At 43.7% G+C, this 19437-nt stretch overlaps 1 protein-coding gene across 5 annotated transcripts in view; it reads right to left on the bottom strand.

Annotated features, from left to right (window-relative positions):
• Positions 1-19437, bottom strand: part of APLP2 (amyloid beta precursor like protein 2) — a 42910-nt gene that overhangs the window by 14371 nt on the left and 9102 nt on the right. For 4 of the 5 annotated variants that reach the window (XM_065855795.2, XM_065855796.2, XM_065855797.2 and 1 more), the window contains exons 2-7: positions 6963-7136; positions 5903-6032; positions 3940-4052; positions 2249-2424; positions 1889-2109; positions 104-271 (exon numbers count right to left, since the gene is read on the bottom strand). In XM_065855795.2, coding sequence (XP_065711867.1) covers positions 104-271; positions 1889-2109; positions 2249-2424; positions 3940-4052; positions 5903-6032; positions 6963-7136 — 982 coding nt within the window. The remainder of the gene's footprint in view (positions 1-103; positions 272-1888; positions 2110-2248; positions 2425-3939; positions 4053-5902; positions 6033-6962; positions 7137-19437) is intronic. The other variant, XM_065855800.2, reaches the window with a different exon arrangement.

Raw genomic sequence — 19437 nt, 5'->3', positions numbered from 1 at the left:
GCTACACACGGATCCTCTCTTGACCTAGGCAAGGAGAAGGAGACACCAAACGCCAGACAGACAGAGGCCAGCTGCAAAAGGGCCAGGGGGAGGCAGGACTTACTCATCTTTTTACACACAGCCATACAATACTCCTCTGACTCAAAATTGTTCCTGTTGCCTCCGCAGCCTCCATATATAAAGCGAATGCATTTTCTCTTGTTAGGGTCGAAGTACCAACGAGGCATCACAGCCCGGCAGGGCCCTGTCATCGCCTCCTGGGAGCAGACAGCTGTGTGGAGACGGGGTAGAACGTGAGCTGGTGAGGAGCACAGGCCTCCCCGAGCGACTTACGCAAAGCAGCAGTGGCTCTAGGTCACACCTCCTTCTGGGGCACTAGCGCTGGCATCAGACCAAAGGGTTTTTGTCAGTTTTGGGGGGGTCTATCGCTGCAAAAAGATCCAGCGCTGCTCAGGGAAGCGCCTGCATGTGGTGCTTTGGAGCAAAGGTGCAGCAGCAGTTGTCTTGACATGAAGCTCTCATCTGCTAGAGTGATTTCTCCCTAGCTAAAGGCTGAAACAGCAAGGATCTATTCTGCTGATGCCACAGTGTTATGCCTCAGGTGTCTCAGTGGTAGAGTCTGCACTGTATAAAACCAACATGATGGAAAGAAAACCCATTAGGGCTGCTTAAATTGCTCAAAGATGCCCTGTTCTGCTGCACTCTCTCTGCAGAGACACTTCACATCTCAAAGGTGAGCTAAAAGAGCAAGCGAAAAGGCAGCTTAAGCAAAAGGAATGACCATCATGGCTAGGTTTTTAAGTTTTGGAACATCTACACACTAAATATCAAAATTCTAGGTACCCATGGGTCTAGATTGCTTCACAATAAGCGGGTGATACAAGCAGCTAGATTAATTTGAGACAAGAGAACAGATACGGTGTATAAGTGAGTAACTGTTCATGCTAATTTGAGAAAAAAGATTGCGCACCCCCAAAACAGACACCCCAATCATATTGTTCCAATTCTGTTTCAACACCTGCAGATCTGTAAGAGTCCTGCACATATCTGAGCTAAGCCTTGTTTCAGCAAGTGAAATTATCTGCAGCATGCTGGCACTTTACCAAAAAGATGCAAGAACTGCTGGCAATGATTCAGTGATCTGTAGCTAATTGAATTTCACTCCCTCTCCCCTGCTCCTTCCTCTGCAGCCAATTCCACACGCAAAGTACAGGACATGGTATAGCGCGGAGGCACCACACCATCAGCAGATGCCCTCTGCAGCGGCACCTACCACTTAACAAAAGCAACTGCAAGTCTAATGTATATCACCACTGCAGTAAGCATATATTACTTGCATAATAGAATCAGGCCAATTGTGTTGGCTGATATTCTTTCATGAAAGAGAAGAGTTTATGCAAAGGCTATTAAGGCAGCACCAAGTATCTTTCTCAACCTTTGTGCCACCTCTGCAGTGTGGCCCACCACTTTTAGCTCCCTTTTTGTAAATGAGTATAAAACACCACATCCAAGACAAATCACGCCAAACTAGGATGTTAAATTCTGAGGGTACCCCAAATGTCTCTTTAAGATTTTTCAGAATTAGCCTATGCAGATTTTTTCTGACTCGACGCTGCACCTGCATGGAGGTGCCCGTTTAACGTGCCAAACACTGGGCTTTCTGCCAGCAGAAATGCTGTTTATCTGGAAACATATGGCCCATGCTCTAGAGAGTTAATTTCGACACTTGAAACATAAGCATCATCAGCTTTTCTGTGTTTGCTAACTTATCTGGCAAATAAAACTTTCAAGTGGTATTTATTGACTTGATCAAAACCCCATCAGAACTGACAGCAAATAAAAATACTCTCACGGTAGCAAGAGCTCCATAGGCTAAAATGTGTCTTACATTTCATATCGCTGCTGACTTCTTTTTCGGAAGCCGCCTTCTCGCTGGTAGGCTCTGTGGTGGTCTCTTCATTGTAATCATCGACTTTGTAGCTATCGTAATAGTAGTCGCGGTCTTCCACCACGTCCTCCTCCTCCTCTTCCCCTTCGTCGTCTTCATCCTCATCTTCCTCCACAGCTGTTCCTGTGAAGTCTTCTACACCCGCCTCGGTAGGGAACTCACTGAAGGGATACAGTTCAGTCAGGGAGCTTCAAAAGCACAGGAATTCTCCTCTCAATCCTCACCACAAGGGAGTCGTTGCATTAAACAGGCAACAACAACTTCAAACACTGTTAACACCCATGCCAGTGAGAACCCTACCTTTTATAAAGGTTGTAATCTTCATCCTCGTCTTCATCTTCTTCCTCTTTGGACAGAGCTTCATCCACAACCTTCGTCTGAGGACAACACACGTACTCGGTGCCGTGGAACTGGTCCACCCCGCAGGGCAGCAGCATGCCGTAACTGTGCAGGATCATCCCTTCCGTCAGACAGGCCTGAACGAGAAGCACGGTAACGCCACATCAGCATCGCGTTCTTGCTCTGGATAAAGCTAATGTTTGCCTACCACAGATGCCAAGGATGCTGCCAATGGTCTAAAATACGCAGCAACAGGATAACGGCAACCTACGCCCTTAGTGCGAACAAAGGAAAAAGGATGTGAAACTTGTAGATCAAGCGAAATCCCGAGAAAAGCCCCAGATTCAGAGCCACGTGGTGCCTCCTGGTGTTAACAGACCAAGCACTCCCCAGCCCCTAACAACTGCGGATCTGTCAGCCCGGCTAAGTTCAGCAAAATAACTACATTTTGTGCCAACTCGAGGGAGAGAGCACTCAAAAGAACCAGAACTACTGTTTGCTCTTCTGGGTTGGCCATTTCATTAAACTTTATCTATTAAACTTTACATTGGAGCAAGTGAATAATCGCTCAAACGGGCTTTGTGTCAAGATTATTTTAACATGCTGTAGATGAAAAATCAATCAGATAATTCAAGAAAAAGCCAAACGCAAACTGCGATTAGACGTTATGTCTATACACTTCTCTTAAGCTAAGGAAATACACGGCTTTGTAGTGCCCGAGAAAAGAATGAAGTAAGAAAGACTTTATTATGTACATTGGAACCCTTTTGTACTTTGCTTTGTTACAGCACGGATGTAAGACGAGCCAAATATTTCTGGAAAAGCTCTCCAACTACGTTGAAAACAAGTGGTTTTTAAATTTGCTAGACATTAGCAAGTTTGTCCTCAATTAGAAGGTGATTGCTCTAGCCCAGCTTTATTTAGACAGGCTTTTGCTCCCAGGATGTTAAAAAACGTTTAACCTCATCTTTACTAGCACCATCACAACTGAGCATTGCGTTGCTGTTTCTACAAAATGGAAACCCTACATTTAGTTGTGATCTTGGTTTTATTATCCCCAGTTAAAATGCGTGCAGAGAATTTGCAATATTCTTCCTAGTCAGATAGGAAAAAAACCTAAAACAAAAAACCAAGCACCAACACAAACCCCAAAAAACCCATGGGCTAGATTTATTCTGAGAAGATAATCCATCTCTTATGTAAAACCTCCACTAATCAGTCACAGCGAAACTCAGATTGTCCCCAGGCAAGCACTTCCAACCAAATCCCCAGCAGCAGCAGGTACATTAATGCAAAATGTGCAAGAAAAATAGGAAACATTCTATGATCTCTGTAGCTCTTTACCCTGGAAAGAAGGATGAGCCACTGGTCAAAGCAATATTCTAGAGACCCGATTTCAATTCCTAGCTCCATCCTCGAGTATGATTTTAAGCAAGCTACTTATGACAGCTTCTCAGGGGTGAAGAATAACTCAGCTAGCTACACAGATTTTTTTAAGTCACTTGAATAGTTATAATTCTTTTTCATTGCTCTCTGCCTCAGTCCATAGACTACAACACAGGAATAACAGACCCCAGAGAAATGCTGTTCTGCTCCAGTACTACAAGCAGACAGATCCAGAATAAATACCCCAGCCACAGCAGCTCAATTACCTCTTTTGCCACCGTGTGCCAGTGCTGATGGCTTTCACACATGTCCATGCGCTCCTTGTGGAAGAACCGGCACTTCTCAGGCACCAGCAGGACATCGCTCACAAACTCACCCACTGAAAAACAAGGCACGACTGTAGGTCACTTGTCCCATAACACAAGTTCAACTTCCAACAGAAAACAGAGCTAGCATTTTGTTGCAATTGCCTTAAAGGTTTGGGTTATTCATAATAGCAACAAGTCAGACCAGCAGCCATTTCTGCAAATGTACAAAAAAACAGAGCCTCAGAGCTCCCAAGGTAAAACACAGGAGTAAGGGCTGATCTCTGAACCATCATGTGAACCCGACGGCTGAACTGAAGGCCAGGATTACAGTGCAAGTTAATAAATGGTTGTTCGTGGAACAGACAGGATTGAGCAAAGAGATTTCATGCCAGTCTCTGAAAAGACTGCATCTGCATACGGACGTCTTCAAACCACTTCCTCACCAGTTTCTAAATGAGCTGCACCATACCAAAGCTCGTTCATGCTGTCTGGTGTTGTAACAGGCTGGAAATTCTTATGTGCCACAAGCATTATCTATGTTTTCAGTATCTGGGTATCTGAGCAAGTCTTCTTTGTTTTTGTTTTGTTTCCAGATGGTTTAATTCAGGATCAACTGCAGCACATTCCCTGACTCATACAGTCCTAAGAAAAACAGAGGGCTGAAAAATACAACAACTATACAGCCCCAAACCAGAGCACAACCAGAGGCAGCACATACAGTGCATCCTACCAAACGCCGCCACTGCAATTCAACATCGGAAATTTTCTCAAAGTTGAGATATTTGTTTTCTTTCTCGCAGATTTAAATACCACATCCAGTAATTTTAAAATGAGGAGATATCTAGATACTGCGAGAAGACCAGGAAAACATCTTCAGTCCAAGTGTTTCAAATGACCATACCCTGCACACATGAGTGGCAGCCCTAGGAACCATTTGTTAAAACTGGAGAAACGTTTTTTAAGGTCTTTCTCCCAGGATGTATCCACATCAAATTTCGTTTCTTATGGTGCTTTCTGATCAGCCAGTGGAGGGTATTACACACGGGAGAACAGAACCCACACAGTTCTGCAGATTTGCTCGTGTTTTCTTGCATCGAACCACACGCTAACCTGAGATACCGATACAAATTGCGACAAACGGTTCCCGCTGAACGCTCCCAGCGATCAGACTCCCCGAGATTGCACAAAACTTCTTCTAAAACAAGTCTTTTCCAGCGGATAACTGGGAAGAGATTCAGCCAGCTGAGACTAAGCTTAATACTAAGAACACCCGCAGTGCGGCACAGCATCAGGCACAACCCACGGGTCAAAAGCCGCAGGTAAAACAAGCTAAACATGCTGCCTGATCCAAGTGGGTGGATGGATTCTGGAAAGCACCACGAAATCCATCACAGTTTATCTCATATTCTTTCACAGTTCAAAGTGGGGACATGGGATACAGCTGCAAGAAGCAGAACCTCTTTGAAACAGCAAAATTTAAATATAGTCATTGAAACAGAATAGAGTTCTCTTGCCAAGACCAAAGCAGGAAGCCTGAACACACTGAGTATTTAAGTCTCCAAGGCAACAAAATATTAAAGCTTCACAAAAATAGGATGAGAGTATTAAGTCCCAATGTCTTTGTGATACTCTAATACAATAGCCTTCAGGTTTTTATGGCAGTTGCAGAGAGAATGGGGATTTCTTTTTCACGCCAGGCACCATTATTCCAGCACAGCTGTTATCAAGCTGTCGATCTGTTTGAAAAAGGCAGAGTTCCATCTTGTGGAAACAAAAACGTGTAAGTGGAAGCTGAACGTGGAAATGGCAATCTGATGTGAGAAGAGCCTTATAAACTCAGTTGTTGCCTCTGTAAGAAGCCAGGACGGAACTGTTTGCTCCTCCCACAAGAATGTAGAAACACACCCCACCAGGCACTCACCCAGGCACTTGTAGGGCACGACGATATGAGTGTGGTCCTTGCACTGTTTCTTCCCTCTCTTGCACCAGCTGTCGATGCTGACAGGTTGATTGGCTTCCACAACATTTGTAATCTGAAGGTCTGGATACATCTGTTTAACAAGACCGAGAGAGGTTTCTCTCCGGAAAGGACAAAGAACGTGCAAAGTGGCTCCTAAGCAGGAGTAGCGAGGCTGACCCTCAACCAAAACCAAGTTTGAATTTGCACATGGACACACATTTTCCTCTGGATCAAGCTTACAACAGCTGAAGATATAAAAAAGCCCCCAGCTGACTGTCACACAGGGCTGAGAAATGGAACGTGAGGTGTTTGGCTTTGCATGGTATTGGAGGAGGAGTATTTAACCCTCTGGAAGAGGGCGACCACCAACAAATAGGCTTTAGTAACATCTTCAGACTTTCTCATCACTTGTCAAGGTGATATGCACCCACCTCCTTATGCCTGCTCCATTTATAATGTATTAATATCATCCCTACGTCCTGCTTGAGCTCTTGAGTCCAGACATTGACTTATATTTAGGTTTCTGCTACATGAGCCAAATGTAGCCCCAGTTATATCAGCCTTGTAAAACAGTTTTAAACATTTTCCAGTCCATACATGGTGTGCTCTATCACCTTCCCATTAAAAAAACAAAACAAACAAAACCTCACTGATAACAACACAGTCATATTCTAATCGGAATAGGTGTCAGGTTCCATTCTGCACAGACACGGAGCAACTGCTGGTTAACTGGCTCAAGGGAAGAACATTTGGAGCAACCCCTGCAAAGACAAACACAGATACGTCTCTGACTCACAGATCAGGGACCTTCTGTAGCAGCGTAAGCTGATCTAAATGAGAGGTAGCTCCTAAATCCCACTGCAGTGTCCTCGCTGGGCAGGAATACAGCAAAGCAATTCAGGGCACCGAGCTACTCAGACACTAATTTGTCTTCTGCAGGGTTAATTTGCTATGGACCAGCTAAATTGGAATCCAATTCTTTAGCAGCAGTGAAGATGCAAGATGGCACGGAAACACTCACCTCTTGGCAGTACTGCAGAATCTCTTCCTTTCTTCCAAAGCAGCTCTTGGTCCCAGAAGTGTCAGGTTCCCATTTCCCGGTCTGGATATTCACGTGCATATTCAGCTTCCCACAGAACATGGCAATTTGAGGCTCTGCCACTGCAAAGCCTGTCCCAGCATTGGCTGCGAGCGCCTGTGAAGCCAAACCAAAGCAAAACACGTTGATTATCTGATCAAAAGCAGAATGACTCAAAGCACCAGAAACCTTCTGGCATCTTCTCAGAGAGCTCCCACTGAACCCAGGTATCAGGGGAGTCTTGCAAATTCATTTTGTAACCATATTCCTTAAAGTTGGTGAGCCCACACCAAGTTTTCACCATAGTGTTTATTTTTCCAAACTCTGTTTGGAGTATTGCAATAACAAGTTACCAAACACAAACCCAAGTAATTGATGCTTACAGGTTGCACCCACAAAGGCTAAAATAGATATCTGAAAGACACTAAACTGATATTTGAAGATACATAACTTATACTAATAATTTTCGGTCAAACAGCTCTGTGAGGTTACACACAAAGCGGGTAGTGCTACTATTAATAAAATAACTACTTCCAACTGCACAAAGCCTGCTCAGAGTTTGAAACCACACATTTCTCCCCCAAATCTCCAAATACTTGGTATAGAAATACCTAAGCTTCTTGCCCAAACGTACAAATAAAGATAACTGCTGCTGAATCAGAATAACAGCTTTTGCAACTGACTCCTCAAAGGCCGTCGTGCCTCATTCTGCACACTCCTATGGGTATTTAGTTGCAGTGCCTGGTGCCGATGCGTATTCCGTGTGCTTCCCACAGACAAAACGCGACAACCCAGACCCACACTGGGGTCAAACTGCAGAGCAATCAATGAAAACAAGGTCAGGTTCCCTTTGGGAAATCTTGCTGGCTGACCAAAAGAAGAAAAAGGGGATTAAATTAATTGCAGAGTTAGGGTTTTTCTGAAAAGACTGAGCGGATGCCAGGAGAGTAACACACTCCTACATCAACTACGAGCTGTTGTAAAAGGAAAAGAAGAAAACAAGGTATGAGGCAAAAACCAGATAAACTCCTAAACAGAAAGCTCTTTAAGGTGTTTAGGGGAATGAAATCCATTTCAACTAGTTCAGACAAGGCAGATTAGAATCAGAGGCTCCAGGGCACCGCAGCCCTAAGCTGCTTTTTTCCTGGCAGGCAGCACTACCCTAGGCCACCAGTTCTGCTTCGCATTTAACTTCTCATGCACTCAAAAATGCATATATTACAGTTCATTCCCTCCTGCCTGCAGATCCCCATCAAACTATATCAATACATGTATGCTTCAAGCAAATAAAAGAGCAAAGAGAAGAATTCAACTGGACAAGCCCTGTGTGCAGCTCCTAGCTGCTGGATTTTAGGAAAAAATTAACTCCATTAGAATTAGCTCATTTCTCCTCCGCCCCGTTCACACACAAATTCACTGCCTGGAGATAAGGCATTTCAACACTCAGAGTCAAAGGTTGTTTAATGCTGAACACACAGCTTGTGCTTGGGGGATAAGACCAACTTGAGACACAAAAGCATCAATTCACATTTTAACTACAGAAGAATTACCCACATAGTACATAGTTGTGTACTTCAGGTATAGGAGGTATAGTTGTGTACTTAAGGTATAGGAGGACTCCTGATGAACACCCCGAGGCTGGGTAACAGGGTGCAATAACTTTATTATTTCAGAAATCAAGCCATTTAATAAACATGTGCTTCCAACAAGTGTTGACTGATACCGCTGAGCACAACCTTGGCTTTGCGCTGCCTTCCTCCCTGCCGCATCGTTTCGGAATATAAATGCAAACGTGGAATGATTCTTCATAACTCTAAACACGCAAACTTTGTACGAGGGTCTTTTATCTCTCTCCAAACAAACAGCGCTTTGGTATCAACAATCACTTTCCAGAGAGCACAAGACTTGACACGTTAAAGGAAACAATCCCCAACACAATTGTGTTTTATGACAACAGGGCAACCACATCCAAGAACTCTGAAAAGAACAAAAAGCAACGCAAGATCAAGTATGCAGAAAACATTAACCCTGGTAGGACAGTGCATCAAAAGATAATAAAACGTACGTGTTATGAACGGTTTGGAGATAATTAGCACCGCCTATGCTCGTAATCTGTCTTCTTCAAAGCAAACTTTAAAAGTATGCAGCAAAATAAGGTAACTGCATAGGCAGGAGAGGTGCAGGCTCCATCCCGAGGCAGAAACACCCACCAGAAACCCATTCAGAACAGCTCTTGCATGAGCAAACCCCCTGTTCAAACACATACCAACCTCCCGAAATCACCGCCACCCCCTATTTACATTCTGCTGGGAGCTCCTGTTTATTTTTGCTGTCTCTCCGGTCTGACACCTCGGTGCTGTGGCAAAGGTACCATTCCTGCTCCAAGGGCTGGCGTTATCAGCCCGGTGCTGTTGCCGTAGCTACCAGAACATGCTAAGCCCCAATTCACAGCTGAACAAACGAGACTAATTACTTGCTTGATTTCATCACTTTTAATCAAGTAGAAAAAAAATCTTTTCTTGAATTGCACTGTTGAGTAAGTTAATGAACTTTGCTATCACAAGTTGAATCTTTAACCCCGTGGCCTGCAAGATAAAGAGTTGTGAGTAATCGGTTTCCATTTCTCACCACTGACAATCCATTCCACTCGCTAAACACATCACTTCTATCTAATTTAGCATTTTTATCTCACTCTACCTGTAACGAGAGAATCCAGCACAGCAAAATTTCATCTGTAACGCTGGAGATGACATTTCTAAAACTGCTTAAGGAGTGAAGAAAGTCACTGACAAGAGTATTTTGGGACAGTAATGTTCTGTTGTTCCCCACAGTTGCCTTCGCTGTACCCAAAATAAAAGCAGATCACCCAGGCGTACGACGCCTGAGGTTAGCCAGCCTATGCAAGCACCGCTTTGCAAAAGGAAGGTTGGGGAACATGTAAACCAGCACGAAGCTTGGGCTAAAGCCATGTCCTTAGTTAAGCTCTTCAGCACTTCAGAGAATTCACCCATTCCACATTGCAGAGGGATGAACAAACTGACAGCACATTTCTCTTTGGGAATTTCCCAGCCATAAATGGAAGTTGCCGCCTCTTTTAGTGCCAGGGAGCAACTATTCAGTCTTTTAAATAAGCAGACTAATAGTTTGGGAGGGACATCATAGACATAATGGCAGAGAGTTCATCCCGTTGTGTATGTCCTCAGTAAACATTATTTTAGTAGCTATTATCCTATTAATATATATCCATAACATGAGAGCAAGATGAAAGTTATCTGGGAGAAGACCGGTACATAAACCATCACATTCCTCACCAGCATTTGCATTTACAAGATGTTTCACGATAAATTTGGCTCTGCCTTTTGGTGCAATTCTGTAAATCCTGTCTGCCTCCCAAGACCAAGGAACTATTTGATTCCATTGTACATAAATCTCTGGCCAGTTAATGACAGTTAAATTCCTCACCCTGTCGTACAGTGCCCGATTTATGGTCCCGAAACACTGGAATTCGAACCTCTAAATATTCTTCTTCTCTGATGGAAGTGTCTCTGCCCAAGTATCCAGTCTTTTATCTACTACAGGCCCCTTCAATTTGTGACAGCGGGTTTGATCTGTGAGCGTTATCCATCCAGAAGCCCAGGCTCTGCTCTGAAAAGGGTCATGCCTGTTCTTCCTGGAAATCTCTACCAAAGGAGAGGTTAAGGAGGATTTTTTGTGAATTTAAATCATTTCTGCTCTCTAGAGTGCTCTGCTTCAATGCTGGGAATAGCAGCTTTCCATCAGGCCCCCTCTGCTGCAATACACGAGCAGGCCTGGCCGGATAAAACCACGCAAGATTAAGTCGCTTTAAAACTTAAACTCCAGCCTCTAGTATCTATAAGCTGCTGAAAAAAGCTCAGATTGTGAATTGCATTGACTCGGTGGTCAGAGAACACAGATTAATAGCTGCTGAGGGAATTCGCTGCCTCGAAAGCAAACGCAGGGCCTTTTGGAGGATGGTCTGCAGGTCGGATCGCATTTCCTGCTCAGAAGAGTTAAAAGTATTCCACAACTATTTGCTGCTACACTGACAAAAACTGCCAGGCAGTGCTTTGAAAGATTACTTGTGCTGTTTGTTTTTAATTAAGCAAAGTCCCTTGAAAGTAACATGGCTTATTAAATCAGAATGCACGTGATCTACAACCTGAGGGACCTCAGAACATGCTGTTCAGCACAATCCTTATCTAGATAATTTATGCTTCCCACCTTTACTTAATTAAAGAATTTTTATTTATTATTTTTTTTTTTAAAAAGCTTCTGTGGATTATTTTTTTAAATACACTTCCTATTCGGTCCACTTCAGTTCTTCCTATGTCACTGTAATATCCACAGATATAGAGATATAAATTGAACTCTTTCAAGACCACTGAGGATTTCTAGCAGTTCCTTTGATATAAAAATGAACCTTGCTGCCTTATCAGCCTTCCTGCGAGCATAACCCTTGATGGCTGCCACTTTTAAATGTGTGAACATGCCAACTTTTCACCCTTGGCTGAAAGACTGGTACGTGCATTTGTGCAGGAACTTGACTGCTTCGAAGCCCAGATGCACACCCACGTCAGCGCTGTCCACAGAGCTGAAGTTCATGGGCACTTCTCCTTCCATAAGGAATGGCCAGCCCTTGGCAAAATAAAAGTAATAAAACATCAAGAAGAGATATTGCAGTCACAAAGTCTACAACTGCTGAGGCGAAGCGTTAAGCTCAAGCTTTTGGGAGAACAGTTGGCTGGAACTGTAGAGCTGAGCCTTCCTAGGTCTTAAATCTAATATTCATGGCTTTGAATCTCACCTGAGAATTAATGGTTTATGGCAAGCTAGTGTTCAGGAAACCACCACACTTCAATTAAAAAGCGAGGGTAGTTGGCAAAGGGACTCTATGCACAAGAACTTCTGAATGCAATACTTAAAATTCCCTTGTTTTTGGTTTTATAACTTGTAAACACGAGCAGAGCTTTCAATTTGTGCTTCGAATTGTGTTTCATGCTTTGTTTTCCTTAGCTTCTCTTCCTGCTTTTATCCAGCAGATAGGTGGCTTGAACCCAGGAAGGCTAATGAATGCCTGACACAGCAGGCAGTAAATCTACAGACTAGCAGCTCATCCTAGCTTTATTGCTTTATTTTTTTTTAAATTGCTGATAATTACAATAATGCACATGGGCAGGGGTCCAAGACAGGAAGAATTATTGTCTGCAGGCAGATCTGGTGTGAGCTGATAATACCAGCCTGTGTTTGCTTTTGAATTTCAATGGCAGAAATCTCAGTAAAGCAGTCTTTGGCTTACTTGAACTTGCTGGAAGGGGTGGAGTTCTCGTCTGCTCATCCTTTATCGACTTCTGTGGCAGAGGATTCTGCACCAGCAGAAAACTGGAAAGCGATGCAGGAGCTGCAGAGCCTGCTCGGGCGCAGTTTATATTTAGATCGTCGCTGTTTATGGCCAACATGGGGCCTCCAATGCTCCCAAGTTCCGCGACGATAATCCATGGATTTTCAGATGTGCCGACAGCAACCGGAGCACTACATTGACCAAAAGGCTGCCGAGGCCTGAAGCATTCCTTCCTGCTTTTTGCACTTTCCTCTGCCTTCCTACAGAGAAAAGGGGAGGTCTCCAAGTACCTGTGAGTCATGGGCAGCCTTTTCGCCCTTATGACTTGTACTAATGAGGCAGCAGGTTATTTCCCCCTCCTCCTCTAGTTTATCATGCACCATAAAACAAGTCCACATGAGTCATTGGGCAGATAATCTGCCCGTCAGACATGAGGACGCAGGAACGGCCACGTTCAGATAGGGAAAGCAAGACTGCAGGCAGCGCTGGTACTTAGCTCGTCTAAGGCAGCAGCGATCAGATTCAGTCAAGCCACAATCCAGCACAGTTTTGGCTTCCCGAAGTTGTTTGTGTAACACGGTTGCCTTTGGCGTCCTCTTTTCTACCCCCAGAGAGACAAAGTTCAGAACAAATCAGTTGGAACATTCCCTGAACAAATGTTACTGTACGCAGAACAGTGTCCTGTAAAAAAGATTAATTGATTGGCCTCAAGCTTTCAAAACCAAAGCTCATGTGTACAATGGCTGGGACTGGAACATTTCGCCACAAAAGCCACCCTAAAAATATAAGGGCGAGAGAAGAGGTGGGCAGTACTACATGAGAGTTAGTGAATATATTCACTGTGGTTACCAGGATACCGAGATTCCATAATATACAGGAAAGTACATTTGCAAAATCTTTCATCACTTCAAAACAATTTGTCCTGGAAGCAGAAATAACTTCTGGACTAAAACTCATCACAACCCACATCCACACACACTTGTCCACGAGCTTTCGTGGTGCACAAAACGGGCAGAAAGAGGCCGAGAGAATCATTTATTAACATCAGGCAGGCAAAAACCAAACCCTTACTAACGATTCTAAGTGATTTAGCATTCCAGGGGGAAACAAAACCAAAAATCTTGCCCCAAACCAGCGTGAATATTTAGTTTAGAGATCTTGTCAAAAAAGCTTGTGAAGGAGAGATCGCTGCAGGAACCTGTGGTTACTCAGTCCAACCATGCATCCAACCACTCGCAGGCCTTGAGATCAAAAGACTGCACAGATTGTGTTTTTATCTAACACACAACCATCCAAAAAGCAAGCAGGAAATTGAAGGGCATATTTTAACAGAGAATCTGGAATTTGAAGTGGAAACTACCTGAAAAAAACGCAAGATAAAGACAACAAGTGGGAATGCAGTTTGGGTTTGGTTTCAACCATTGGTGACATCAACTAGCCGTCCCTTTATAGATGCTGTTCCGTATCACAGATTGGCTATTTATGTGCACAGACCGCAATTGTTTTGGAACATGATAAAATACTCATTTGGTATCTTAGAAGTCCTGCAAATAGGCTACACATGACCTTCCTTAGAGCACATAGGAATAATTCCAGAGGGATGTTCTAACCACACTGAAGCTCTTCCAATCTGGAAGAGGAAACCATGAGGTTTGAAAGTCCTGGCTTTCCAAACCATGCTTATGGCCACCCTTTAAAATAGGAAACCCACAGCTAAAGTACTTTCATATTTGCTGCTCTGCCCTGAGCTGTGCCAAGCGTATGCTGATCCAGACCAAAATTAACCTCACCAAGATAATTACGGAACAGCCTTGCTGGTGTAAGTGTCCAAACTGAGCACGTGTTTATACTCCAAAGTTCCACAGCTCTGTCAAAAACACGGGTTAATTCTATAAATTACAGGTCTATGAAAACAACCAGCAGTTAGTTGATATTACCAAGAATGGGGAACTTAACTCTAGCTATTAAATGTATTTAGGGAATAATGTAAATTGGGATCTGAAACCAAAACCACCTCCCCACGCATCTTCCCACACACCTCCTCCTGTTATTTATTCTGAGAACTCCTTATGGTTTGTTATGGAGCATCTTCCAGGCAGCACCTTGTATCATTGCTCACATGCAAAACAAAATCTTTTAAGAACATTTTAGCTCCAGAGATCCAGAAATCAGTGCTTAATAAAACCCAAAACACTCTGGATTTTGCTGTTTAAATTCCCATATTGATATTTTAGGTTTATTCAGCTAGAGTAAATAATTTTCTGTTAAATAGAACACTTCAATGTGAGCATTGCTCCAAGAAAGTTTAGTTTTCAGCTAGCTGCTTATTAGGAAATGTTCCAACAACAAGAATTAACTTGGAGCAAAGAGGCTGAAGTGCAGCAAGATGGCAAAAGCCTTATTTATTTTTAAGCTTGTCACCCAACAGCCAAACGTCACTCAGAAGGATCCAGGCACTATTAGCAGAATTCAGGCTCAAAGCTCACAACTAACTTCCTTCCTTCTTCCAAAGTAGAGGATAAAAGGTGGAATTCTATCTATCCCCTAGAGCTCAAACATCTAGATTTAGGGATCTGGTCCAAGAGAGAGGTCAAATGACAAAATGCCTCTTCACAGAATCCCAGAATGTCAGGGGCTGGAAGGGACCTGGAAAGCTCATCCAGTGCAATCCCCCATGGAGCAGGAACACCCAGCTGAGGTTCCACAGGAAGGGGTCCAGGCGGGTTTGAATGTCTGCAGAGAAGGAGACTCCACAACCTCCCTGGGCAGCCTGGGCCAGGCTCTGACACCCTCACCCCCAACAAGTTGCTTCTCCTCTTTCAGTGGAACCTCCTGTGTTCCGGTTTGCACCCATTGCCCCTTGTCCTGTCACTGGTTGTCACTGAGAAGAGCCTGGCTCCATCCTCCTGACACTGCCCCTTTCCATATTGATCCCCAGGAATGAGTCCCCCCTCAGTCTCCTCTTGTCCAGCTCCAGAGCCCCAGCTCCCTCAGCCTTTCCTCACACGGGAGATGCTCCACTCCCTTCAGCATCTTGGTGGCTGCGCTGGACTCTCTGCAGCAGTTCCCTGTCCTTCTGGAGCTGAGGGGCCACAACTGGACACAAGATTCCACGTGTGGTCTCCCCAGGGCAGAGCAGAGGGGCAGGAGAACCTCTCTGACCTACTGACCACCCCTGGGTCCTCCTTCTTGCCCTTTTTGAAGACTGCAGTGACATTTGCTTTCCTCCAGTCCTCAGGCACCTCTCCTGTTTCCCAAGACTTGGCAAAGATGATGGAGAGCGGTCCAGCAATGAGCTCAGCCAGCTCCCTCAGCACCCGCGGGTGCATCCCATCCGGACCCATGGATTTATGGGTGTCCAGATTGCCTAATTGCTCCCTAACCCAGTCCTCATTAGCCCAGGCAAACTCCTCCATTGTCCTGCGTTCCTCTGTGGCCTCAGCAGTGCGGGGCTCCTCAGGACAGCCCCTGGCAGAGCACACAGATCTAGAAACTCTCCTCTTCCACCTGAGCATACCCAGCAGTTCCCTGTTTAACCACACAGGTCTCCTGGTTCCCTTCCTTGACGTCCTACGTGTCGGGATGCTCTGATCTTGTGCCCGGTAGAAACAGTCTCTGAACACTGACCAAGTACCCCTAAAGTTCTGATAGCAACAGGGTCATAGAAAGTGAAGAAAGGACCTCAATAATGGCTTAATGGATTGTAATTTTTTACTCTTTAAAAGCAATCCTGACTAATTTAGTGGCATTTCATTTCAGAAGCATTAATTTATCAGCTGGGGTTTATAGTCACAGTGTCATATCATAGCCAGGCTAACACACTGAAACTCTAATGGATGTATTAAACAGTTCCTTTAAGGGAAGCAACAGATCTCTACTTAGAATAACTCCTTAATGCTATTAGAAAATTAAGTATTCATTTATAGCACAGCCTACAGCTGGCTAGGGTCAGATCCCCTGTAGTGATTTTGCTGATCCAGAAAGTAAATCTAGTCCAAGAGAAGCTAACCTAGAACCTCCAATATAGCGTTGCACAGGCTTTGTATGTTGTACAAACACACCTCATTTTCATATGCTGAGTTTTACAGCTCTGCAGCCTATTGATTGTGTAGCATTGCACGGAAATAAAAACAAACAGGAGAACTGGTTTTTATCTTTGATCAAATGAGACTTCAACTTGTTTGCAATTTCTTCTGGGTTTCCGTGGGAAGAACAAACTCTGTAACACTGATACTTATTTCCCTGGGGTTTCCTTAAGCATTTTTCTAGAAATTTTCAAGGTAGCGGATAGAAAGCAGCACTTTCTTCTTTTCTGTCTACTTATTTGAGCTGCAATTGAACATTAGAATGGTGGTAGAATTTGAATCCTGCAGCTGCATGTGTCTGATGGTCAGTTCTTTGGTGAGTTTTAAGAAACGTGACACTTCAGTACGGTCTTTTGAATCACAAAACCATCATGAGCTGAAAGTTTTATTACAAATGGGGAAGCAAAAACTGCCTGTTCGGCAACAGTGAAGGAAATTGCTCTTCAAAAAAGAGCAGGCAGAACAGTTTTAGTCAATTTAGTTCTGTCTTAAAGAGCAAGGACAGGATACACAGAGAACTTCCATCATCTCAAGAGAAATTCCTCTTCAAGGTCTCTGAAAGGTATTACAGATATTACTATTTTATTTCTTTAAACCCCTTGTCCAATTCTTTATTTTCCTGTTTGCAAAAGGCCGTTAAACAGGATAAGAGGGGGACCATTTACTTTCTCTTCGAGAAGCTTTTCTGCCTGGTCAGATGCTCTTGTTCAACGCCATAGGCACTTGGGAGAGAGAGAAATCCTTTCCTTGACACTACAAACAGATAGGGGCAGCAAGGGAATCGCTGACTTAACATGTAAATCCCATCAGTAGGGCAGCGATGGGAGGGCAGATTGATTTGTGTATTGATGCAATAGGCCACTCACCATTTTCCTAGCCATAGGCTGAGTAGCTTCAATAGAGCTTTCTCAAAGTCAAAGGATGAAAATGTTGTGTTACGTTGCAACCCCAGGGAGCGGCGGTTCTGTTGTTCACTAGTTGACTTCAGCCATGGCCCACCTAAGGGTGTTTGTTTTAAACTCAGACACACAGCTGTGTACATATCTCAGCTGTAAATATTAACCCCACCAGAACGTGGCAAATCACTGTTGTGGATTAGCCCTATGGACCTATGCAGGTGTCTCACATCATAACAGATCAACACCCAAGAGAGCCTTGTTGAAATTACAGCTTGATGATGCAACAGGACAAGACAGCCAGAAACACTTCTCCTTCTCACAGCCTTATTTTGGACATCTAAAAAAGAAAAGAGCCCAAACAAGCTCCTTAGCAGACTAAGCCTTAATTATCTTGAAGGCTGCCTCTCCCTGCACAATCCTGGCTGGCCTAGACAGCAGTGATTCCAGTTCTAGCTGAATTTGTGTTATGAGGCCAGGAACATTTAGAAGACTCTGAGAATATTACACTGAGAATTCTTGTATCTGATTGTAATACCAGTTTGAGACGAAAAACAGGTTAGGTAACCGGTGCAAAATGAATTCGTGTGGGTCAAGGCTGCGTGGCAATTCCAAAGCCTGGACAGCCAAGACAAACGGACTAACTACCCAGTCTCACAATTCCATTACAGGTTGTCTATATTTTTGTAGTTATACCTATCAATAAAAGGGATGTGAATATTAGCCCAGAGAGGCAGGAACAATGAGCAGAGTCCTCTGCTTTGCAGCCACTGTTTGTTCCCAAAGTTCCTTCTCCCCTTTACAGGATGTATTCTAACAAATACTGCTGAGCACACAACTTTAAGTTTCTCTCAGAAGCCAATGTGTTGCTGGGGGGATCAACTATCAACACATGAGAGGAGGGGTGGGAGAAAATGTGTGTGCAGACACCAACAGGCCAAGCGTTTCCAAACGCAAACTCAGCCCCAGTTTCATCATTCTGCAATATGAGCATTTGAAATGTGGCTCGAGTCAAAGATGTTCACATCCTGATGCATTCCAACAGACTGTACTGCCCCAGTATGTGCAGTCTGTCTGTATCTTTATTTTGTACTTCACATGGCATGTGGTGTATTTTGCAGGCTCAGAACTATTTTAAGCTTCTTCATCACTGAAGAACGTCACCCTAGATGTGAGGTAGGTACGGTCAGATGGGTGCTGCTCAGAGATGTATTTGAAGCGATACTGCAACATGCAGAAGTTATTCCAAGGCAAATACTTCAAACCAAAAATCTCCGCTTTACTTGATCTGGAGTATTTAAAGCTAGTTCCTATAAAGAGTAAAAATCTACCAGCTCCCTGTTACGGCACAAGCAACAGCTTACAGGTAGGTCAGTAGTATCCTCTTTAAAAGTAGATAAATATGTACATGGCAATGCATGTCGAAGTCAGCACCAGGGAATAGCTGCTCAAGTTTAGCTACAAACAGCTGTGCACATTAAGCCCATCTTAGGCATTTGACTTCGCTGCCAGCTGTAGCGAAATGTTTGTTATCTCCTCACTTATATGATCAAAATAAATTTAATAATCACAGACTATTAAATAAAGTAACAGAACAGTATGAGTAAAGCTATCAGCCACTTACATAATGGGGAATAACGATTTAACTTGTTGCAAAAATCTTTAAAGATAGTGACAGGAAACCTGAAAAGCCAAATTGAAACCAAGGACAATCAGGCAAATGAAGTCACGTAGTTTTTGCTTCCGCCTGAAGTAAAAGGGCATTTAGAGTCTCAGAAAGCTGTGCTCCTCACTTCATCTCTTCTACAGTACCAAAGGAGCTTGCAGCCCAAAATTTCATGGATATCTTCATAATTTTCTTCTCTGGAGCAACCAATTTAGCTGTTTCCATACACACGACTAGTAAGTATGACACTGGCCATTTCAGAACAGTAATGCTCTTCAAATACATCAGCATCTATTACAGAGGGACTACAATGCTGGATTCTAGTCAGTGCCCTGCAATGAAAGAGGGAATTATCATGCTATAGATGCCCTGTGGAAAACCTCCCACACGGTTATACTTTGAAAAGTATTCT

This window comes from Patagioenas fasciata, chromosome 24 (assembly GCF_037038585.1).
Source record: "Patagioenas fasciata isolate bPatFas1 chromosome 24, bPatFas1.hap1, whole genome shotgun sequence".
In the NCBI taxonomy this organism is placed as follows: Eukaryota; Metazoa; Chordata; class Aves; order Columbiformes; family Columbidae; genus Patagioenas; species Patagioenas fasciata.
This window is presented reverse-complemented; position numbering and strand designations above follow the sequence as displayed.